This window comes from Mus caroli, chromosome 16, assembly GCF_900094665.2.
Source record: "Mus caroli chromosome 16, CAROLI_EIJ_v1.1, whole genome shotgun sequence".
Classification (NCBI taxonomy): domain Eukaryota; kingdom Metazoa; phylum Chordata; class Mammalia; order Rodentia; family Muridae; genus Mus; species Mus caroli.
This window is the reverse complement of record NC_034585.1, coordinates 34,205,966-34,225,187: the sequence shown is the minus strand read 5'-3', so window position 1 is coordinate 34,225,187 and position 19,222 is coordinate 34,205,966. Positions and strand designations below refer to the sequence as shown.

The 19,222-nt window shown below is 35.2% G+C and overlaps 1 protein-coding gene across 4 annotated transcripts in view; it reads left to right on the top strand.

Annotated features, from left to right (window-relative positions):
• Stxbp5l (syntaxin binding protein 5 like) overlaps positions 1–19,222 on the top strand; it is a 140,870-nt gene that overhangs the window by 66,469 nt on the left and 55,179 nt on the right. For all 4 annotated transcript variants that reach the window (XM_029470550.1, XM_029470549.1, XM_029470548.1 and 1 more), the window contains exons 11-13: positions 2,530–2,681; positions 4,538–4,609; positions 17,772–17,837. In XM_029470550.1, coding sequence (XP_029326410.1) covers positions 2,530–2,681; positions 4,538–4,609; positions 17,772–17,837 — 290 coding nt within the window. The remainder of the gene's footprint in view (positions 1–2,529; positions 2,682–4,537; positions 4,610–17,771; positions 17,838–19,222) is intronic.

Below are 19,222 nucleotides of genomic sequence, written 5' to 3'. Positions count from 1 at the left end.
AGTTCTATTTTTAATTTTCTTTGAAGAGCCCTCATATCATTTTACAAAATGGCTACATGGGTTTATATTTCTACTAATAATACAAAGAGCTTCCATTTTTTTCCTGATGTATTTCTCTTGCTGATGATAGCAATCTTGTCAGGTGATATCTCATTGTGTAAGGTGATATCTTATTGTGGTCTTTATCTGGATTTCCTTTAATAATGATATTGAGCATATTTTTATTTAAGTAGTTTCCAGTGTTATTTCCTCCTTGAAAAACATCTATTCTGGTTATTTGCCAAATTGGAAATAATTTTCCCATTTGTAAGCAGCACTTTTACTGTGGATTTGTATGAGTGGCTTATATATTTATTTTAAATATTAATTTTATTAGATACATATTTCCAAAACATTTACTCTAATACTCTAGGTTGCCTTTTATTTCTGCTGATGATGTCTTTTGCTGTGCAAAAGTTTCTCAGTTTGATGACTCCCACATATTTGTGCTTTGTCTGTGTTTTTAGTGTCATATTTAAAAACATTGCTATTAACAGTAAGAAGGAATTTTTTTCCCAGTGGTATCAGGTAGGCACTTTATGATTTTAGGACTTGCTCGTGAGTCTTATCTTATTTCAAATGAACTCTAGATAAAGGTCCCAATTCATTCTTTTGAGTATGAATACATTGTTTGTTTGTTTAGATTTATTTATTTATTTATGAATACACTGTCTCTATCTTCAGACACACCAGAAGAGAGCATCAGATTCCATTACAGATGGTTGTGAGCTACCATGTGGTTACTGGGAATTGAACTCAAGACCTCTGGAAGAGCAGTCAGTGCTCTTAACCACTGAACTAGCCTGAATTCATAGTTTTCAGCACCTGCCACTTCCCCCATCTTGTATTCTTAGTTCCTGTGCCAAGGATTAGTTGAATACAAGTCTGTGGACTTATCTTTGTACTCTCAATTCTATTTCATTGTTCCATGTATCTATTTTATCATAATATCATAGTATATAAATAACTATAACTTGGAAATATACTTAGAAACAAGGTCTGGTGATATCTGTAGCTTTGTTCATTTTTAACAAGCATAGTTTGACTAATTCAAGTCTATAATGGTTCCATACAAATTTTAAGCGGAAATTGATTGTAGGATTTCCTCTTTTTTTACAGCTAAATAAAACAATCCCATTGATAATAAAACCACCATGTTTTCTCTACATGTTTATGTATTAGTGGGCACGGGTCGTTTGTATCCCTCTGTGGTGAACAGCAATGCATTGAGTACAGAACATTTTCCAAGATGCTATTTTTGTTTACTTCACATACAAATCCAGACATGAGGACATCACATCACATAGCTCTATGTAAGGTTTTGAAACTTAAATTTTACGTCAGCTACCCATGTTATCTTTTAATTCTGTTTCCATGGAATTGTGTTTCAGCCCATGCGTTTTAACCTACTGATGTTTTCAGAATTAAAATGAGTATTTTGTAGGCAGCATATATAGTCAGGTATAACATAGTCAGTCTTGATAATTTTTAAAATTTATTCATTTTACATCCCAATCACTGTACCCCCTTCTGGTCCCCTTCACTGGCCCTCCCTCCCTTCTCCCCTGAGAGAATAGAGATCCCCACCACACACACACAAGATCCCCACACCCAGCATATCAATTCCACACAGGGCTAGGTGTTGCTTCTCTCATGGAAGCTAGACAAGACAGTTACGGGAATATATTCTACAGACATGCTACAGCTAATATTTACTTAATCCTCAAGTGACCAAAATGCCTGCCTAGGAAAGCTTCTTTAATTAATCAGTTAATAAGTTAGTCAAATCTATTTGTCTTTTAATACACAGAAGAAAATAAGGAACAAAGATGAAAAATTTTTGTAAATTAAGCTGTATGTTTTTATATCTACTATGATATCAAACCCTAGATATATGCCAAGTGTGTTGGTGTACACTATCTCCTGAGACAAATTCTGAAGATTACAATTCAAGGCGGGCCTGACTACATAGAGAATCCCTGTTTTGTTGTGTGTTTGTTTCTTAAAGTGAAAGGAAGGAAAGGATGAGACAAAGCTTAAAAGATTAATCTGAAACAAAATAATCAGAATCTTATTTGCAAAACACACTTGTTTACCTAAGCATCTGTGTCTATTTAGTGTTCCTGTTTCTTGACCCAAGTCCCCTTTGCATTGGAAGAAGGATTTATGTGATTTTTCTGTAAAACTATAAAATCAAGTTAAATACTGTGTTACTACCACCGCATAAATGAAAAATTTGTAATGAAGCATGATTGTAGGCCGTCTCTAATCTTTGCAGTATTCAGTCATGTTTCATATGTTCTACTCAATCAATTCCATCATGTTTAATATGTTCTACTGTAGAGTGGGCTTGTTTCCCGACTTTAAAACCCTAATCACTGTCTGATCTCCCCACTCTTAGATTATTTTCCAGTAATCCTATATCTAACTTGAAATTGAAGCTAGTCCTGCTTATGATACATTCTAGTTCTGTGTTTCTCCTCCTCTCAGAGTGGCATTTGGAAACTGCACTGGGCTGGTTGTGGTGGATTTCATACAGAAGACAGTGCTATTAAGCATGGGGACCATTGACCTCTATAGATCAAGTGACCTGTACCAGCGACAGCCCCGGTCTCCTCGAAAGAACAGGCAGTTCATTGCAGGTAGGGAACAAAGGAGATGAGTTCTGAGCTTGACTTGTTCACTTGGTTTTTATTCCAGATTGTCTTTCTTGTGTGATGCCATTCAAATGCATGCTAATACTGACACAACAGGCAAATAAATGAATTTAGAAGAAACAGCAAAAAAAATCTTTAAACAGATATGAATGGTGTTTAAAGTTCAATTTGCTGTTGAAGTTAGGAAATAAATATATTAGGTTTCTTAGGTAGGATCCCTAAACAAAACAAAACAAAACAAAAACTAATAATAATAATAATAACAATAATGATAAATTGGTATGAAAATTGGGACTCTGGTTGAAATTTCTTTATAAATTCTTGGAGTAAACAAATTAATTGTTCTCTAATATGGTTAGCCCCTTTTAAATATAGTTTGAAGTCATTAGTCACTTTTCATTTTTTAAATAACTATATTGTGGCCATCATCTATTCTTTACTGATGATGACTAAAATAGACATATGTTTATAAACATAATAAATACCATTCTCTGACATTTAAGTGATATGAAACATGGCACTTTTCTTAGCAGGAGAAGCAAATCAACTTAACTATAAAAAAAAAAGAAATTTAAGTTTTAATTAGGATATGGCAACAAATGTTGATAGTCTGAATAATCCAAAATCTTAGCGAATTTCAGCATAGATCCAAAAATGTGGCTTTAACATTCATAAATTTTGTATTTTTATTATTTACTGGAATATACTAGTTGGTTAAAATGGCCTTAAAAGTTTGCTTCTATAGTGTTATTCATTTAGATAATGCTTTTATATTTCCTTTTAAACAACCAGTTAACTGAATATTGAGATCATCACTAAAAGTACACATAAAGTATTACTTTATACTGTATGATAGTTATTGTTTTCCAAATAGAAGATAGGTCATTTATAACATCAAATCAATTTCCCATTTGGACGAATGGTGTTTGGTTAACACTCAACTTCTTTGTTATCTCTTTTAGACAGAGGCATGGCATTTGTCCTTCAGAACTTGCCAGGGTTTAATTGGGGAGCATCAGCTTTCAGTACTGTCAGGATACTGGAAATTTAAGCTCTGTGGGTTCTGCCTCTGTCACTACTAGCTTCTAAAAGAAAATCAGAGTAAGAGCTCCTTCACGTTCAAAAAAGAAGCAGTTGATTTTTAAAGTTCAGAATGTGGCTATGAAGATGTCAGGGGCAGGTAATGAGGTGCTGTTACAAGGCCAGAAATCCCGATGGTCAGAGACGCTGTAGATCTCTGCCAGCATCTCAGTTACTTGTCTGAGTTCCACACAGAGGTAGAGAGTGACTATTTTGACTAGGAAAACTTAATTTAACTCATTGGGTAATTCAAACTAATTTGGTCTCCACAATAGTGATTGCAGATCAGAATTGTGATATAGGCAAAAATTGTTGTAAACTTAGTCTCTCTTAGTTTATAACTTAACCAACAAGTACATACTTTATATTGTAACATAAATTAAAAACTAAAGTGTCTGAGCTGTCTTTTTAATTGCTCAAAGATTAAATATAATAATCTTAATAACAACAAAGTAATTTTATATAGTATTACAAATCAAGCAACTCCACAATGGTAAAATCATGTAAGAAGAATATGCCATGAATTTTATGAGAAAATTTGATTAAATAAAATGGCTACAGCATTCTCATCATTCATCTATCACTTTCTAATTGATTTATTTTTAAAGTATCTTCTCTCTAGTTTGATTACCTAATCTTGCTACAGTTTCTTCACCTTGGCTGTTCTAGATTCTGGTATGATACCACCTCCTTTCACTTTAGACTATTTTCTCTCTTTCCTCTGCCTGCTGCTGCTGCTGCTGCTCTGGCATGCTCCAAAGACAACTTTTGCATGCGTGGGCTGTCTAACTTTTATCCTGATTTAACGAAACGGATCCGTACTTCCTATCAGAGTAAGTTCTCTAAAGGTTAGGCGAATCGCTTTTTTTTTTTTTTAAAGTGGTGATTCCTAAGCTAAATCCATTCATCAGTGCTTAGTAATGTGTTTTTCAAAAAAAAAAACACATTCAACATGCATGCAAATTTTTGTTCTGTTATGGAAATGCAATCTGGCATTTTGTTCATTTTATTTTTTAATTTTCAAAATTTTGATTTAAATATTCTAAATCATTGTTGTCATGTGTCTATCCACCAGCCTTTGTTTCTGTGTTCATTTCAAACACTGTCCTATTAGTCAACCAGTCATTGTGCTTCCTTTTGAAGAAGGAAGAGCTGTGGTATTCTTGGAAATAGTGACCCTGACATACTGTGTCAGTAACAATTCCGCACTTCCCTATTTTATCACTTTTGTGCTTTTGACCATTTTGCAACCTTATTCTGATTAGTGTAATGATATTCTTTTATAGTTCCTGGGGTTCACTAAGTATTCCTAATTTATGGTGCTTTTTATTAAAATAGAATACCTAAAAACACATTTCAATGGTGATTTTAGATACCAAAATATGGTACACAGAGGAATTAAAGTCATAAGTAACAGGTGAATAATACTATTTTTTTCTATGCTAGCAAATGAAGATGGAAGGATGGATGAAATAACTAATTCCAAACACTGGTGCAGAAAGTGTGATGGTGTATCACTATAGATATAACAAAACTAGTGGATTTATGGGTAAATAGTTCAAATAGTTATTGATATAAGGAAATATTTATATTGTGCTAACATATTTTTTATAAAAATCAGGTTGCTTGCCAAAATATACAATTTGGCACTATAGTTGTATAAAAGTACACACACACACATTTGAACATCTATACTGTTGTAACCTGAATTTCTCCAGACATCCTCTTACTAGTTGAATCACACCCTGTTATAAATCATAAAACTTTACAAGTTTAATGTTCCTGGCAGAAAGCTGCCTCCTGTGAAGCCCTTACAATCTTTATGGCATACCAAGTGTGATCTGTTTTTACTTATGCTCTCTATCTTTGACCACTTTGGGGATACTGCTCACTGTTCCTGCTCCTGGTGACTCTGTCACCTTTGACACCTGTCTTGGCTTCTGCTACTCCTAAAACAGGAAGAGATACTAGGATATTTCTTGACATTTTGAAATTATGTGAAATTCAATTTCCTTAATAAAGTTTTGCTGAAACATAGTTATACTCCTTCATTCAAATGTTTTCAATGGCTGATTTCACATTTTAATGGCAGGACTGAGTAAACAGAAAATCACATGGCCACAAACCTGTCTCTCTGTGTACATTTTTAAAAGTTTATTGACCCCCCTACTCCATAACATTTAACATTGTGTACCCATCCTGTACAGCCTCATAAAGAACTTGAAACTTTCTGTCAAGAGTTTCCAGTGCATCTGGATACAATTTTAGCTTCCCAAAATATTCAAGAACACGACATTCAGGTTTTACCAGTTTCTCATCATTTTCTATCTGATGTTTCCAATAATCAACATGTGACGCTCTTATGATAAGTAGAGAATAGAGGACAAATGCTGACTCTGAGCTTGTCAAACTTCCACAATACCAGTCAGACAGAAAGTATTAGGAAGCCTTGAAAGGTACTGAATGTTTGTATATTCTGTCAGCAACAACAACAACGATAATCATCTCTAAGCTTTTGGAGATTTTATTTAGGATCATCTAAAACATAATTTTCTGTTACTTCTCTATAAAAATATGTTGCTTTGTTGTATGGCTACTCTCTGGCCCTGACAGTTTCACTGCCTCCATGGCTAGCCCCATGCAGTGACCTCCCATCTCGATGTTGCCTGACTCAGAGCTCCGAAATATCTCCACACAGCTCACTAAGTTCCCACTGGTGGATCTCTACCTCATGATTCCAAATTCCCATAGCCTTTTGGGGTGCACTTCTTTCAAACCCATGCTTTCTCCCCGGAACCCAGTTAAGTTGTGCATGAAGGAAAACATCACACAAACTTAGCTCAGACTCAACAGGTAACTCAATCACTGGATGCATCAACTAGCATCCTAATTTTGTAAGCTATACTAAATTTAACTCCTCCAGTGGCAAATCTTGGTGAATCTGCCATCTAATCTGGGGCCTCTTGTTGGCTACATATTGTCCTCCAAGCTCTCCTAATCCAAAATCAAGATACCTTTTCCTTCTCTCCTCTTCCCCTCCTGCCTAAACCTTGCCCAGTGATTGGTTCCTAGAAATCCTTATTCATTAGGGGAAGGTTCACAGGAAGTCACCTGAGTTTGTGATTCATTCCTCATCGCAGGCAACCCCTCTTGGGGAAGTGGAATCAAAATACAAACAGGACCAGGGCTATCCACAACATTTCCCCCTTTCTGATCAATTAAAAGGTTCTTTTATATCCGATATAAATTGAGCACAACTATTAAGATCCTGTAATTTATAAAGTACAAAATACACCTAACACCCAGTCCTTCATTTTGGTCAATTAAATTGAATATTCTTTATCTGTCCTAACTTTAAAAAAGCTTATAAATCCATGTTATATTCTGGTTTAGCTTGTATACTATCTGAAAGCTATCTTCTCAAATATATTTTCTCAATGTTAAATAGTCTGGGTTGGCTATGAGACTATAAATAGTATTTCAACCCTGTTGGAAATCTGAGAACAACCAATATTATCTGAAAATATAGGAAGCCTTAACACAGCTTCCAAAACTGAAGACAAATTGTAGAGACAGCTGCCTACCTATACAACCCCAGTATGTCAGGAAGTTGGAGCATCAGTCTTCAGCCTTCTGGCTCAGGATGTTCTGGCAGACCTTGAAAAACAGGAATTATTAAGGACTACCTTATTTTGTCTCTGCAGAACTAAGCTGTCCTAACCTGTAACTTGTGTCCTCTCAAGAACAGTACAGTTCTGCAGAAGAGATAGGCAATTTCTGCCCAGTGGCCACCTAGCTACAATGCATCACCTCACCTGGAGGTAGACATGTTCAGCTGCTTCTTTAAATCCACGAATGGGAAGCTGTTAGGAGCAGATATGTCCCAACAACAAGTGAATAAATAACATTAAATGTCACATTCTATGGATTTCTGATGTTTTTGAAAACTATGTATCTATGTAAAATAATCTGGGCTGTTTTACATGAACTACTCTCAGCTATTTCTAACTAGATTATCTTGAAAACATCCAAACAATTAACACAGCCATGAATTTGTTATCTGGCCCTTAACTAACAGGCTTAATCATCTCAGATCAGTTTGTAATGGCATTTATAGAAGGACTGGGTCTAAGCCTTGTACTTTTAAATTTTTTGTATTAATAGAAGAAATTCATACCAATGAAAACCTTAATTCTGCATCAAAATAAATTCTGTACCAAAATAAGAAATTATGACCTCAACTTAGTAACTATTGTGCAGATTTTTACCAAATGAGATTGTGGCTACACAATTCTAGCTATTTCCTCCCTGTTCAAATTATGACTATTTCTAAATTCCCAAGAATGACAACATAGAATAACTACCTCCACACCCCTAAGTCCAGGGAACCAGGGCGACGACTCTTTATAACTACTTCCAGCTGAATATGGGCATTGAGATGTCTTTGAAGTGAGAGAAAGTTAGGAAAAATAGGGATGTTGGTTGGCCTTAAAAGGCCACAACAACAATTGTTTTAGTCTCTGATGTCTGTCTCCTGACTGCATCTGGCTGGAAGTCCTTTAAATCAGGAGTTCAAGCTGGTCAGTTCAGCATGTCTGACTACGAGACTCACCAAGACTGTATAGTCTATAATATACAAATCTCAAAACAAAATGTTAGTATCATCAAGATAACTCTTTTGTTTGATTCTCTGGAATCTAGTTCTCAGGGGGTCTCCCTTCATCATATCTGATCCATGTAACTCTGGAAGGTGTGTAGACACTACTCACCTTTCCTAAAGGTGCAAAGACAAAACCTTTCTACCAAAATATCATGCCCTTAAGCCAGTAACCAGAAAAACCTCTCTTTCAGAAACTCAAAATCATATCCATTTTGAAAATTAAAACAATCCAAAACAAATGAAGTAAATTAAAATACAGTATGAGCCTATTCTTAGGCTTTTCTATTCTGTCATACCAGGAAATTAACCTAAATTCCCATGGAGCCCACATTCAAAGAATTTGAGTTTCCTGCAGACTTTAATATAGCATCTACCTGTTATGCTCTATACCTGGAGCCACAGACTTCCATCACTACCTGTTCATCGCAGGCAAATATCACTGCTCTCTACCTTGGAGTCAGTAAATTTTCCCTAACCTAGTTCGCAACCGCGGGTGAAAGTCCCCATGTGATTCGGATAAAATCTGTACATAAATCTATCCTAAAAGTAAATAATCCCAATTTTATAAACTCACAGTTCAGTCACTATCTGCCCAAGAAGTATGCAGCTTCCATTCTCCAGCTCTCTGAGAATAGCAGGGGACCTTTGTTCCAAGGTTTCTGTGCTTGAGTCCTGTGACTTTGCTCTGCTTGCCAAACCTCCAAATTTCTAGCTCATAGGTTAAGAATCTTACATTTCTATGGATTATTGCCTGCCACGTTGGATATCTGTTGCGTGAAATATATAAAAGGCACCATCCCAGGCTAACTCTGGCTACTCTCTGGCCCCAGTGGTCTCACCACCTCCATGGCTAGCCCCATGCAGCAACCACCCATCTTGCCATTCTCTGACCTGAAGCCTTGAAATCTCTCCACCAGTTCCCATTGTTGGGTCGGTGCCATGCCAGCACCACGCTTCCAAATTCCCATAGCCTTTTGGGGTACATTTCTCGAAAACCCATGTTTTGCTACCATGACCCAGTTGAGTCCTCCACGTGAAGGAAAACACCACACAAACTTAGTTCAGAATTAACAGGTAACACAATCACTGGACGCAGCAACTAGCATCCTAATTTGGTTTGTTTGTTTGTTTGTTTGTTTGTTTTATACAGACAGGGTTTCTCTGTATAGCCCTGGCTGTCCTGGAACTCACTTTGTAGACCAGGCTGGTCTCGAACTCAGAAATCCACCTGCCTCTGCCTCCCGAGTGCTGGGCATCCTAATTTGTAAGCCATGCTAAGTTAAATCCTCTGGTAGCGGATCCCAAGGGATCCACCACCTGAAACATGGGGGTTGGGCAGGACTATTCCCTACCTACATTTTACTTCCACACTATCTCCCGTCCAAAAGCAAGGCCCTCTTTTCTGCCTCTCCTTTTCCCCTCTCTGATAGGGAAGTCCTGTCTACCCTTGCCCAGTGATTGGTTCCTAGACATCTTTATTCATTAGGGGAAGGTTCACAGGAAGTCATCTGAGTAAGTGATTCACTCCTCTTCCCAGGTAGCCCCTCTTGGGGAAGTGGAATTAGAATCAAAATACAAACCACACCAGGCCTACCCACAATACTGTTTAACCCCACTATATGTTCCTACCCTTCTGATTTACTCACATCTCTCTATAAATGCCTTCCTCAAGTTCTATTTTCTATAATAAAACTTTTGAACTACCATCTAAGCCCTCTTGAGCCAGTTCCTTTAATTAAAATTCCTATGGTTTACAAGCTTGTACACAATATGTCTGTATTATTTTGGTTCATTTATACAGTTATGTATTTTATACTTGTACTTTACATGACAAGAATCTGGAAACTTCATCAATTAAGCTTTTAAAATTTAAATTCAACAAACAAGAATTTAAATTTGAGTATAATAAATTCTTTATGCTTTCTACATCCAGTACAAATTCTGAACTAAGCAAACAAATGATGAAGGAGTGAGAGCATGGCAGAAAGCTATCTTATGGGGCTGGAGAGATGACTCAGCGGTTAAGAGCACTGACTGCTCTTCCAGAGGTCCTGAGTTCAATTCCCACAACATGGTAGCTCACAACCATCTGTAATAGGATGAATACCTTCTTCTGGTGTGTCCAAAGACAGCTACAGTATCATACATACATACATACATACATACATACATACATACCATACATACATTAAATAAATAAATAAATCTAGGGGAAAAAAAGAGAATACTGACTTCTTAAAAAGCTATTTTATAGCTGGGCGTGGTGGCTCACACCTTTAATCCCAGCACTCGGGAGGGCAGAGGCAGGTGGATTTCTGAGTTCGAGGCCAGCCTGGTCTACAAAGTGAGTTCCAGGACAGCCAGGGCTATACAGAGAAACCCTGTCTCAAAAAAAAAAAAAGCTATCTTACTACCACAGACAGATAAATAGGAGAACTAACTCTTGTCAATATTGGATTGACTGGAATTTTGCAACAATTATAGTTTTTTTCTAAGCAGAAACCACATAAACAACAGAGAAGTAAAATTAAGTCCTTTTAATGTTGGACTTAAGAAGGAATTCTATATCTCTACCAATGGTCACTGTGGTGGCCAGAATAGCCCTGAAACCTGAAATCAGATGTTGTAAAGTCCTCTCTTAATGATAAACATTGTATGTTATAAAGAGATTAATTCTTTAATAATTCAAATGTTTATTTCAATTTATAAAAATTTGTGTTGAATTTTTAGCTAAGATAATCTAATTGTATTTTTATAGTCCTATATTACTAGAATAGAGATAGTGTATCTTTTACAAGAAGTATTCCCTAGCCATTAACAATGAGTGTCTGTGCTGTTCCTATCTATAGAGAGATTCCATTTCCATGGAATGTTCATCCTAATCTGATTGTACTAATAAATTTATTTATCATTTAATGGTAAATTTATAACTCTCTAAAGGAAATAGGGAGATGTTAATATATCCCTCTATAAATGAGAAAATTAACATTAAAGGAGATTAAATTCATTTCTCAAAATCCTAAAGGGTAAGTCAGACAAACTCACATCTATGTGGCACTAAGAAGACCCATGGGCTTTGTACCATGTTGTCCTGTGTCTCTTACATTTTCAGTCACAGTGAGAACCTAATCCATTATTTTTTAACCAAAAGCCACTCCTGTTGGGGAGCAGGGCATGGGGGGGGGTATAGGGGACTTTGGGGGGAGCATTTGAAATGTAAATGAAGAAAATATCTAATAAAAAAAGAATGAAAAAGCCACTCCCTTCCCCCATAATACCCATTATCAATAAAATAACATAATCAAAACTAAAACAATTTGAATTTATTTTTTACATCTTTTTGAAATGAAGAATTCGGTAAAGTACTCCAGAGATGTCTCTTATATCTCTAAAAAGTTTTTTTTTATTCTGTCACATTAGTTCTGCCCTTGAAGTAATGCCACGTTTATATTTGAACCTTATACTTTTAATTATAATGAAATAACTTAATTTTAATCTTTTCTTGGTCTATTTTCCTGATTAGCTTATCATCTAGTTTAATAACCAAGAAGCTGCCTTTCATAAGCCCTTAAATTTATGCCCCCAAATCTCTTGTATCATAAAATAATAAAATTTTATAACTGAAAGAAAATCTCTATATTTAATAAACTACTGTTTGTGGAAGCAGTGAAATACATTTTTTAAGAGCAGCAGATACATGTTCAAATGTAGATTACATTCTACTTTTTCAACTCGTTGACTAGTTATTGTAATCTTAAAAAAAGCTACTTAAATAATTGAGATTTTTCTCACGTATATAAAATACCATATAAACCATATCTCTACTTCTCTTAAAGAGTTGCAGAACTCTTCTGGGTTGATTTTGTAAAAGAACTTTTATAACTACTAGATGTTTTTGGTATGCATGTGTGGTGTAGTCAGACAGCAGATGGTTAAGTAACTTACAGAGTCATAATCATTGTATGGAAGCCAGTGGGTTAAAATTCCATCTTCTCTGACAATACCTAGTGTTCTGTTTCTGAGAATGTCAAGAAGTGTTGCCAGTTAAAAATGGATTGAATGCCCTGAAAGTCAAAGGAAGTTTAAAAAGACCTTTGAGGTAAAGTGTGGTTAGAACCATTTGCTTGTGCATAAAATTAACATAAAATTGTACAAGGGATCCTTTGAGATTCAAATTTTCCAATGTTGACCAAATGAGATTTTTCAGCTTAGGAAATGTCCTAAAAACACAAACAAGAAAAAAAAAGTGGAAAGCAAAGGAGAGGATACCTGTCAGAGAACAGGCAAGGTAGGGTGAAAATAAACATCTCAAAACAAAGTCCAGCATGGAAGGAAAGGAAAGGGGAGGAAAGGCAAAAAGGATAAGAAAAGAAGCAATATCTTAGACAAACGAGAAAATGTCAGCACAGACTGTGATAAACAAGGAGATCCACTCATTTGATTTTTTTGTTGAATGGCTTTCTTGGGTGATGAGTGCACCACGGTGAGGGAGCGAATCACCCTGGCCTGTTACTTGCAGTTCCTGCTGACCATTCCCTACACTGGTAGATAAATCCAGAGATAGACTCTATAACTGCAAAGGAGCAATTCTGTGGTGGGAAAATGAGAAGAGTGGCTAATTATATTCCTGATTTTTTTTTCTTTTATCTGAGAAAAACCAATTCAAGAAAGAAATACGTAAGCACAGCTTTGCAAGATAATGAGGAAGCAATCAGAGCTTTGGGTTCCCAGGCCCAAACAAACTAGCATCAGAGCACTAGCTTGGAGTTCCCACCAGAATTAACAAAACCAATTTCTTTAAATTACAAAACAAGAAAATAGTGTTTTGTTTTGTTTTTAAATAAAAGATATATGGCTTAAAGTGATATTTAAAAGGTTTTCTCAGGCAGGTAGTACCAGAAGTGAATCCGAAAGAGTCCAAGTACTGATAGTTTCTAGACTATAGCAAAAAGAAGCAGCAAGGCCCACATAGAAGCCAAATTAACTCCTTCAGCTGAGCACATGAGGAATTAAAAAACCAGGGCTGAATCACACTGCTTTCAAAGCATTTGGCTTGAAAGAGTGTAGACGAACAGGTCAGTACTTGGATTGGATAAGCTATTAAGAGGAATTTTTCATTCTCATTTAAAAAGAAATAACATATCATAAAGTTATGCAAATATGAAATAATCTACTTGGGAAGAGATTTGTGATAAGAGAGAAGGAGAGATTAAAAAGTAACAAAATTCTTAGGAAGGTAAGGAGCTGGGGATTGGCATGTGTGCCAGGATTAACATGATTATGCCATAGAGGTGCCACATGAAAACTATGTGACAGCATTGTAATGACTTGTCAAAATGTGAATGAAATGAAAAGAATTATAAAATTCTATAAAATGTCAATACAAAACCTAATGTTACAATTAAAATAATTATAATCATAAAAGGGAGAAAAATGTCACACTATGATATAATTATACCACATCAGTTTCCTATTTTCCCAAAAGTTTTATGGGAAAAACACTATTCTCATAGTCAAAAAAATGGTGTATTTCAAAATAATTACAATTTTTAATAATTACATTAAGTAATAATAGCTACAATCTCCAGCATAAGTTTAGGGTACATTGTCACTTGACAAATGAAAATAGTTTTACCATTACGTTCACTTTGACCAAGAAGGTAGGTAAAAGAACTAGACAAACAACAAATTAGGTAAGCAGTACAGAACTAGGTAAATGAAGCTTAGCTCTGTGTGTGTGCTCCTGCGTGTGTAAGTGCACACTCATATGTCATGAAGAAGCCAGAGGTCAGTCTCAAGTCCCATTCTTTAGGGTTAACCCACCCTGTTTTTGAGTCAATGTCTCCAGCACTGGGATTGCCGTTACGTGCCACCCTATGTGGATGCTTCACAGGGGTTCTCGGGAATCATACTAAGGTCCTCACGCTTCATCTTCAGCACCATCTGTTTTCCAGACTTGAAGCTAAGTTTATAACTCCCAGTTTTCATTTAAATTTTTAATGAGATAATCTAATATATACTTCATACTTCCCCCCTATTAATGATATTATAATGACCTAACCTCATCTCTCCTTTCTCTTAATAGCTATATAGCCTGGGAAATATATGTAATGGCCTCTGCTCATTTTCTTACCAGTATAGTAAAAATAATAATATAACACTTTTATGGTTTTGTTACATGTAAAAGAGATAACTAGTGTATTAGGTACAACTTTTATGTATAATGAACACGTGGGCATTAGGAATTTATAACTTTAGTTATTCAAAGTCTTCCAAAGTTTTCCAAATTTTTATACAATCTGCATAATTTTTTCAGCTACACACACTACTCACTAACCACTGTGGTTATTTTTTCTGTTACTTACCTGTTGTTACAAGTTACTTTTCTTAATATTTCTGGTTTAAGTAGTCTTTTCCTTTTTATAACCTGCTAGTTCTAATTGGATGTCACATATCAAAGCCTGTTTAAGTGAATAAAAATGCAAGAACTAAGATAATGTCATAGTGATTCTGTAAATTAATATTCATTGCTTATTTTGTTATAAACTTCCTTGTATTCACTTTTTAATCTACTTGGCAAAAAAGTGTGCTCAAAATTATTTAATTGATGTATACTCTCAGGTTAATAGTAATACTTATGTCAGTAAATATTATAACAATATAATGACAGAAAATAGAAATTTCAAGGTGGGATAATCTTATTAAGTTTAAAAAAATCTTGAAATTTTCCAAAGAAATATGAATTAGATCACATGACATGCCTTGAGGCTTATGCTCAAAATCCTGAGAATATGATGAAGAAGAAAATTCCTGAGACCTTCAATTTTTGTATCCTATCTTTTGTATGTTTAGAAACACAAAGACTTAGTATAGTAACACACTGTAAAGGTGTTCAGACAAGGAGAAAGAACTCCTATATCCTGAATATTTTAAATGCTATGCCACCCAGGTTTGTATACGTACACTGCGTGATGAAAGTACAATGACAGGATTATCTGGAGATTTGAACATACTCTACTTGTAAGTGATAAATGACTATCATTGTAGACCAGTTTCTCTTTAAGCTGTATCATTGATTTACTCCTGTGACCTTATTTATTCAGAAAGGTACACTCAACTCTTCAAACTTACGGTATCTCGTGAGCAAAGGGCTTAAGGGACATTTTCATAGTAAGACATTACATTTTCAGCTTGCAACTTCTATGAGGGTTGTTTTTTCTGTTCCTATATTAATTTCTTTTCTGTTGCTGTGCTAAAATTCCTCTAACAAATGCAACTTGGAAGAGAACGTGTTTGTTTTGGCTTACAGGTCAAGAGATGGTGCAGTTCCCCATGACAGGAGAAGGGTAGCAATAGGAGCATGAGGCTGCCTAGCAATCAAGAATTTGAAAAGAAAAAAGAGAAAACAGGAATTGGGAGCCAGGCTGCAAAACTTCAAGGCTCTCCCCCAGAGACACACATTTCAACCATAAAATTCTGTTCTTGGCCCCATATGCTCATGGCCATCTCATAATGTAAATGCATTTAATAAAAATTTTTAAAGCTCCAAAATCTTTAACAGACATACCAGTGTTACAAAGTCTCTTCTGAGATGCAGGGCAGTCTCTTAAATGCAATCCCTGTAGAATAAATAAATTAAAGATTTCATTCTTCCAATTTAACACTGGCACAGAGTATACATTCCCATTCCAAAACGGAGGAATGGAATGCAGTGAAGACAGATGGAGCCAAAGCAATACAAAACTCAACAAGGAAAACACAAAGTTTTGTACCCCTATGCCCAGTATGCAGAGCTTCAGTGTCAAAGGGCTTAGGTGGCTACACCCCTCCATACGTGCCTCCTACAGTATGTGTGTCCCTCTAGGGCAGTTTGTACTGCCTGGATACAATCCTCATTGGCAGGTATCCCTTGCCTCTGACATACCCAACATCTTAGTCTTCATCCCAACTTAGATTTCATCTTCACAGCCACACTCAATGGTCCTGAAGGCCTTTTTTTTTTAGGCCCACCAACCTTTCTGTACATTGCCTTGCCTCAATGGCTGAGACCATAGAAGATAAAATCATAATCCTTTCCATCTTACATCTAGAACAAATACCTCATGGATAGCACTAAAAAGTTCTACTTCCAACCATGCTAGAGTGTGATCCCATCGGAACACACTTGCAATAGCTTCTGCATGCCAAACCAAAAATAAAACAACAACAAACTTTAGGGTATTGCCTTCCAGGAGCAGGAAGTCCCTCAAACTCTCTCCTGTCACAACTTGGAGGCTTTACTGGATGAAGTCTTATCCTCAAAATACCTTTCCTGTTGTATCTGGCTTTTATTTAGTGACACTAATCTTCTTAACAATTAACGGCCTCTTTTTTCTTTTCTCTTTCTCTCTGCCTTTCTACAATAAAGATCTAAAATCGTTAAAAAAAAAAAATTACAGCCTTATTTTCAGCATGTGCCTTAGCTGTAATCTTTAACTTCCTACTGTTCCTTTCCTCTCCAAATTTTACTTTTTATGTCTTTCTGCCATATTTGTTGCTCTTTTACATTGTAGGCATGTGTAAATGTAACCAGGAATAACAAATGGCACAAACTGAATGTTACATTGTGGTAAAATTTCCTCTACCAAAAATACTTAGTCTATTACTTTTTTATGCAGCCTCATGTGAATCTCAGGACCTGGTCAGAATGTTTCCACATCTGGCTCTATCATACAAATGGTCCTGGCCCTATTCTTGATAGAGTTCTTGTCTCATGAGCTGGGCCTCCACTGTCTGTGTTTCTCTCATCACTCCTGTCTTCCAGCATAAAGAAAAAGGTGATAGGGAGAAATAGGAACAAAGATAATTTTCATCACTCACAATACCTCTTAAATATTTCTGGGCATGGAAACATAGATGTATGCATTTGTTCAGAAAGTGATAAAATAGAAGGTAAGAAACAAGAGGTTGATGGTGCAGTATTTGTTGTAACTTGATGCCACTGAATGAGCCACTTATATATAAAATAATAAAAACAATTATAAAATTTAAATCTGTAATATCTCTTAAAAGATCTTTCTAAAATCAATAACCTCCTGAAATAGAAGACTGTATTATATCTTTTTAAAGCATTTTTTTATTTCCTATTATTCTTGATACATTTGTTAAGGAACTTAGTCATTTATTAAGTATGTTTGTTGGTCCTTTATTAAATGATTGAAGCAATAACAAAATAAAAATTACCTATGAAGTGTCAGCAAAATTTATCTCTCTTCTCTTTTTCTCTCCTTCCCTCTTTCCCTTTCCTTTTCTTCCTCTCTTCCCACTCCCAACCCCTCTCTCCTTTTCATTTTCAGGCTTAACAGAGCTGAATGATAGTCCAGTTCCCCTGGAACTTGAGCGCTGCAAGTCCCCCACCTCAGGTAAACATAGTGGTATTTTTCAAGCTTCTGCTAATTCAATGAAGTAAGCTATTTATTTACTTTCATAAGTCTTTTAAAATTAGTACCTAATTCAATTTCTGAAATTTAATCATAAGTAACTTTGTTTCCAAAATAAATACAAATGAATGTCTTTTAAAATATCCTTGGTCCAAATAAAAATAAGATCAGATATGAGTGTTAATTATATCTTAGAGAAAGATTTTTTTTCAGATATATTTAAAAGTGCCTAAAAAGTGACAAATAAAAAATAAGTAATAGATCCAAAAATTGTCATCTATTGGTATAGCTAAATTTGTGAGAATTATAAACTTTAGGTTCAGACAAAAATTATAGAATGTACTTAGGCCACTATCTTATGAAATGTTTATTTATTGATAAATTAAAATGAAATCTAATGTGGAATAAATAAAACATCTTTAAGATAAAGTGTGAGCCCGCTAAATGTACATATAAAAACACAAGGAAAGAGAGTTCTAGAGCTAAGTCTTTAAAGCATATAAATAAATTAATTAATTAATTAATTAATTAATTAATTAATATCTATGCATGATAGGTTCTGAGCAGTTGCCTATTTTTTTAAAAAGTCAAATAATATATTATCTCAAAAATGAATTAAAATAATTTTAAAGTATCTATTCTGAATTTTCTAAAATATATAACAATGAATAAAATTTTATTACCTAAGCATTGTATGTATTTTGACAATGGGTAGATGCTTTCTTACTGTATAACAGAAGTGATTGACATATAGTTAAATGGTAGACTCTTTGCCTAGCATATACAAGGCCCTAAGTTGTGGTGCCAGCAATATAAAAACTTTCTTTTCTCAGAATAGCAAAAGATATCATTACTTTTTATTTACATTATTTTTTTAATTTATATGGAATTGTTAAAACTTAATCATGCTTCTCAAAGCCTGTATCTGCATTTTAGAAATTCTTCTGAAGTTGCAGCACGTCTTCAATCTGCTCTGCTCTTTACAAGTGGCTGATTCCTTTTCTGTGCTCTATAGGAATCTAGCCCATCTACAACCTATTGTATCCTGGGTGACATCTTCTTTTAATAAAATATTTGTTTTTAATTTATTGCTCTTTAAAAGATAATTTTATTTGTATGCATGTGAGCCTACAAGAACATATGTGTACTACATATATGAAGGAGCTTGAGGAGACCAGACAAGGGCATCAGATCTGGAATTGAAAATAACATTCTCAATTACTGTGAACATGTATGTTGGGAAACAAACCTGGTTCCTCAGCAAGCACATTACTCTTAACCACGGTGCTATCTCTCCCGCCCCATGTTGATTTTATCTTAAGATCCCTAATGAACTCTTCTTTCTGCATCCACTTTGGCACTGTCGT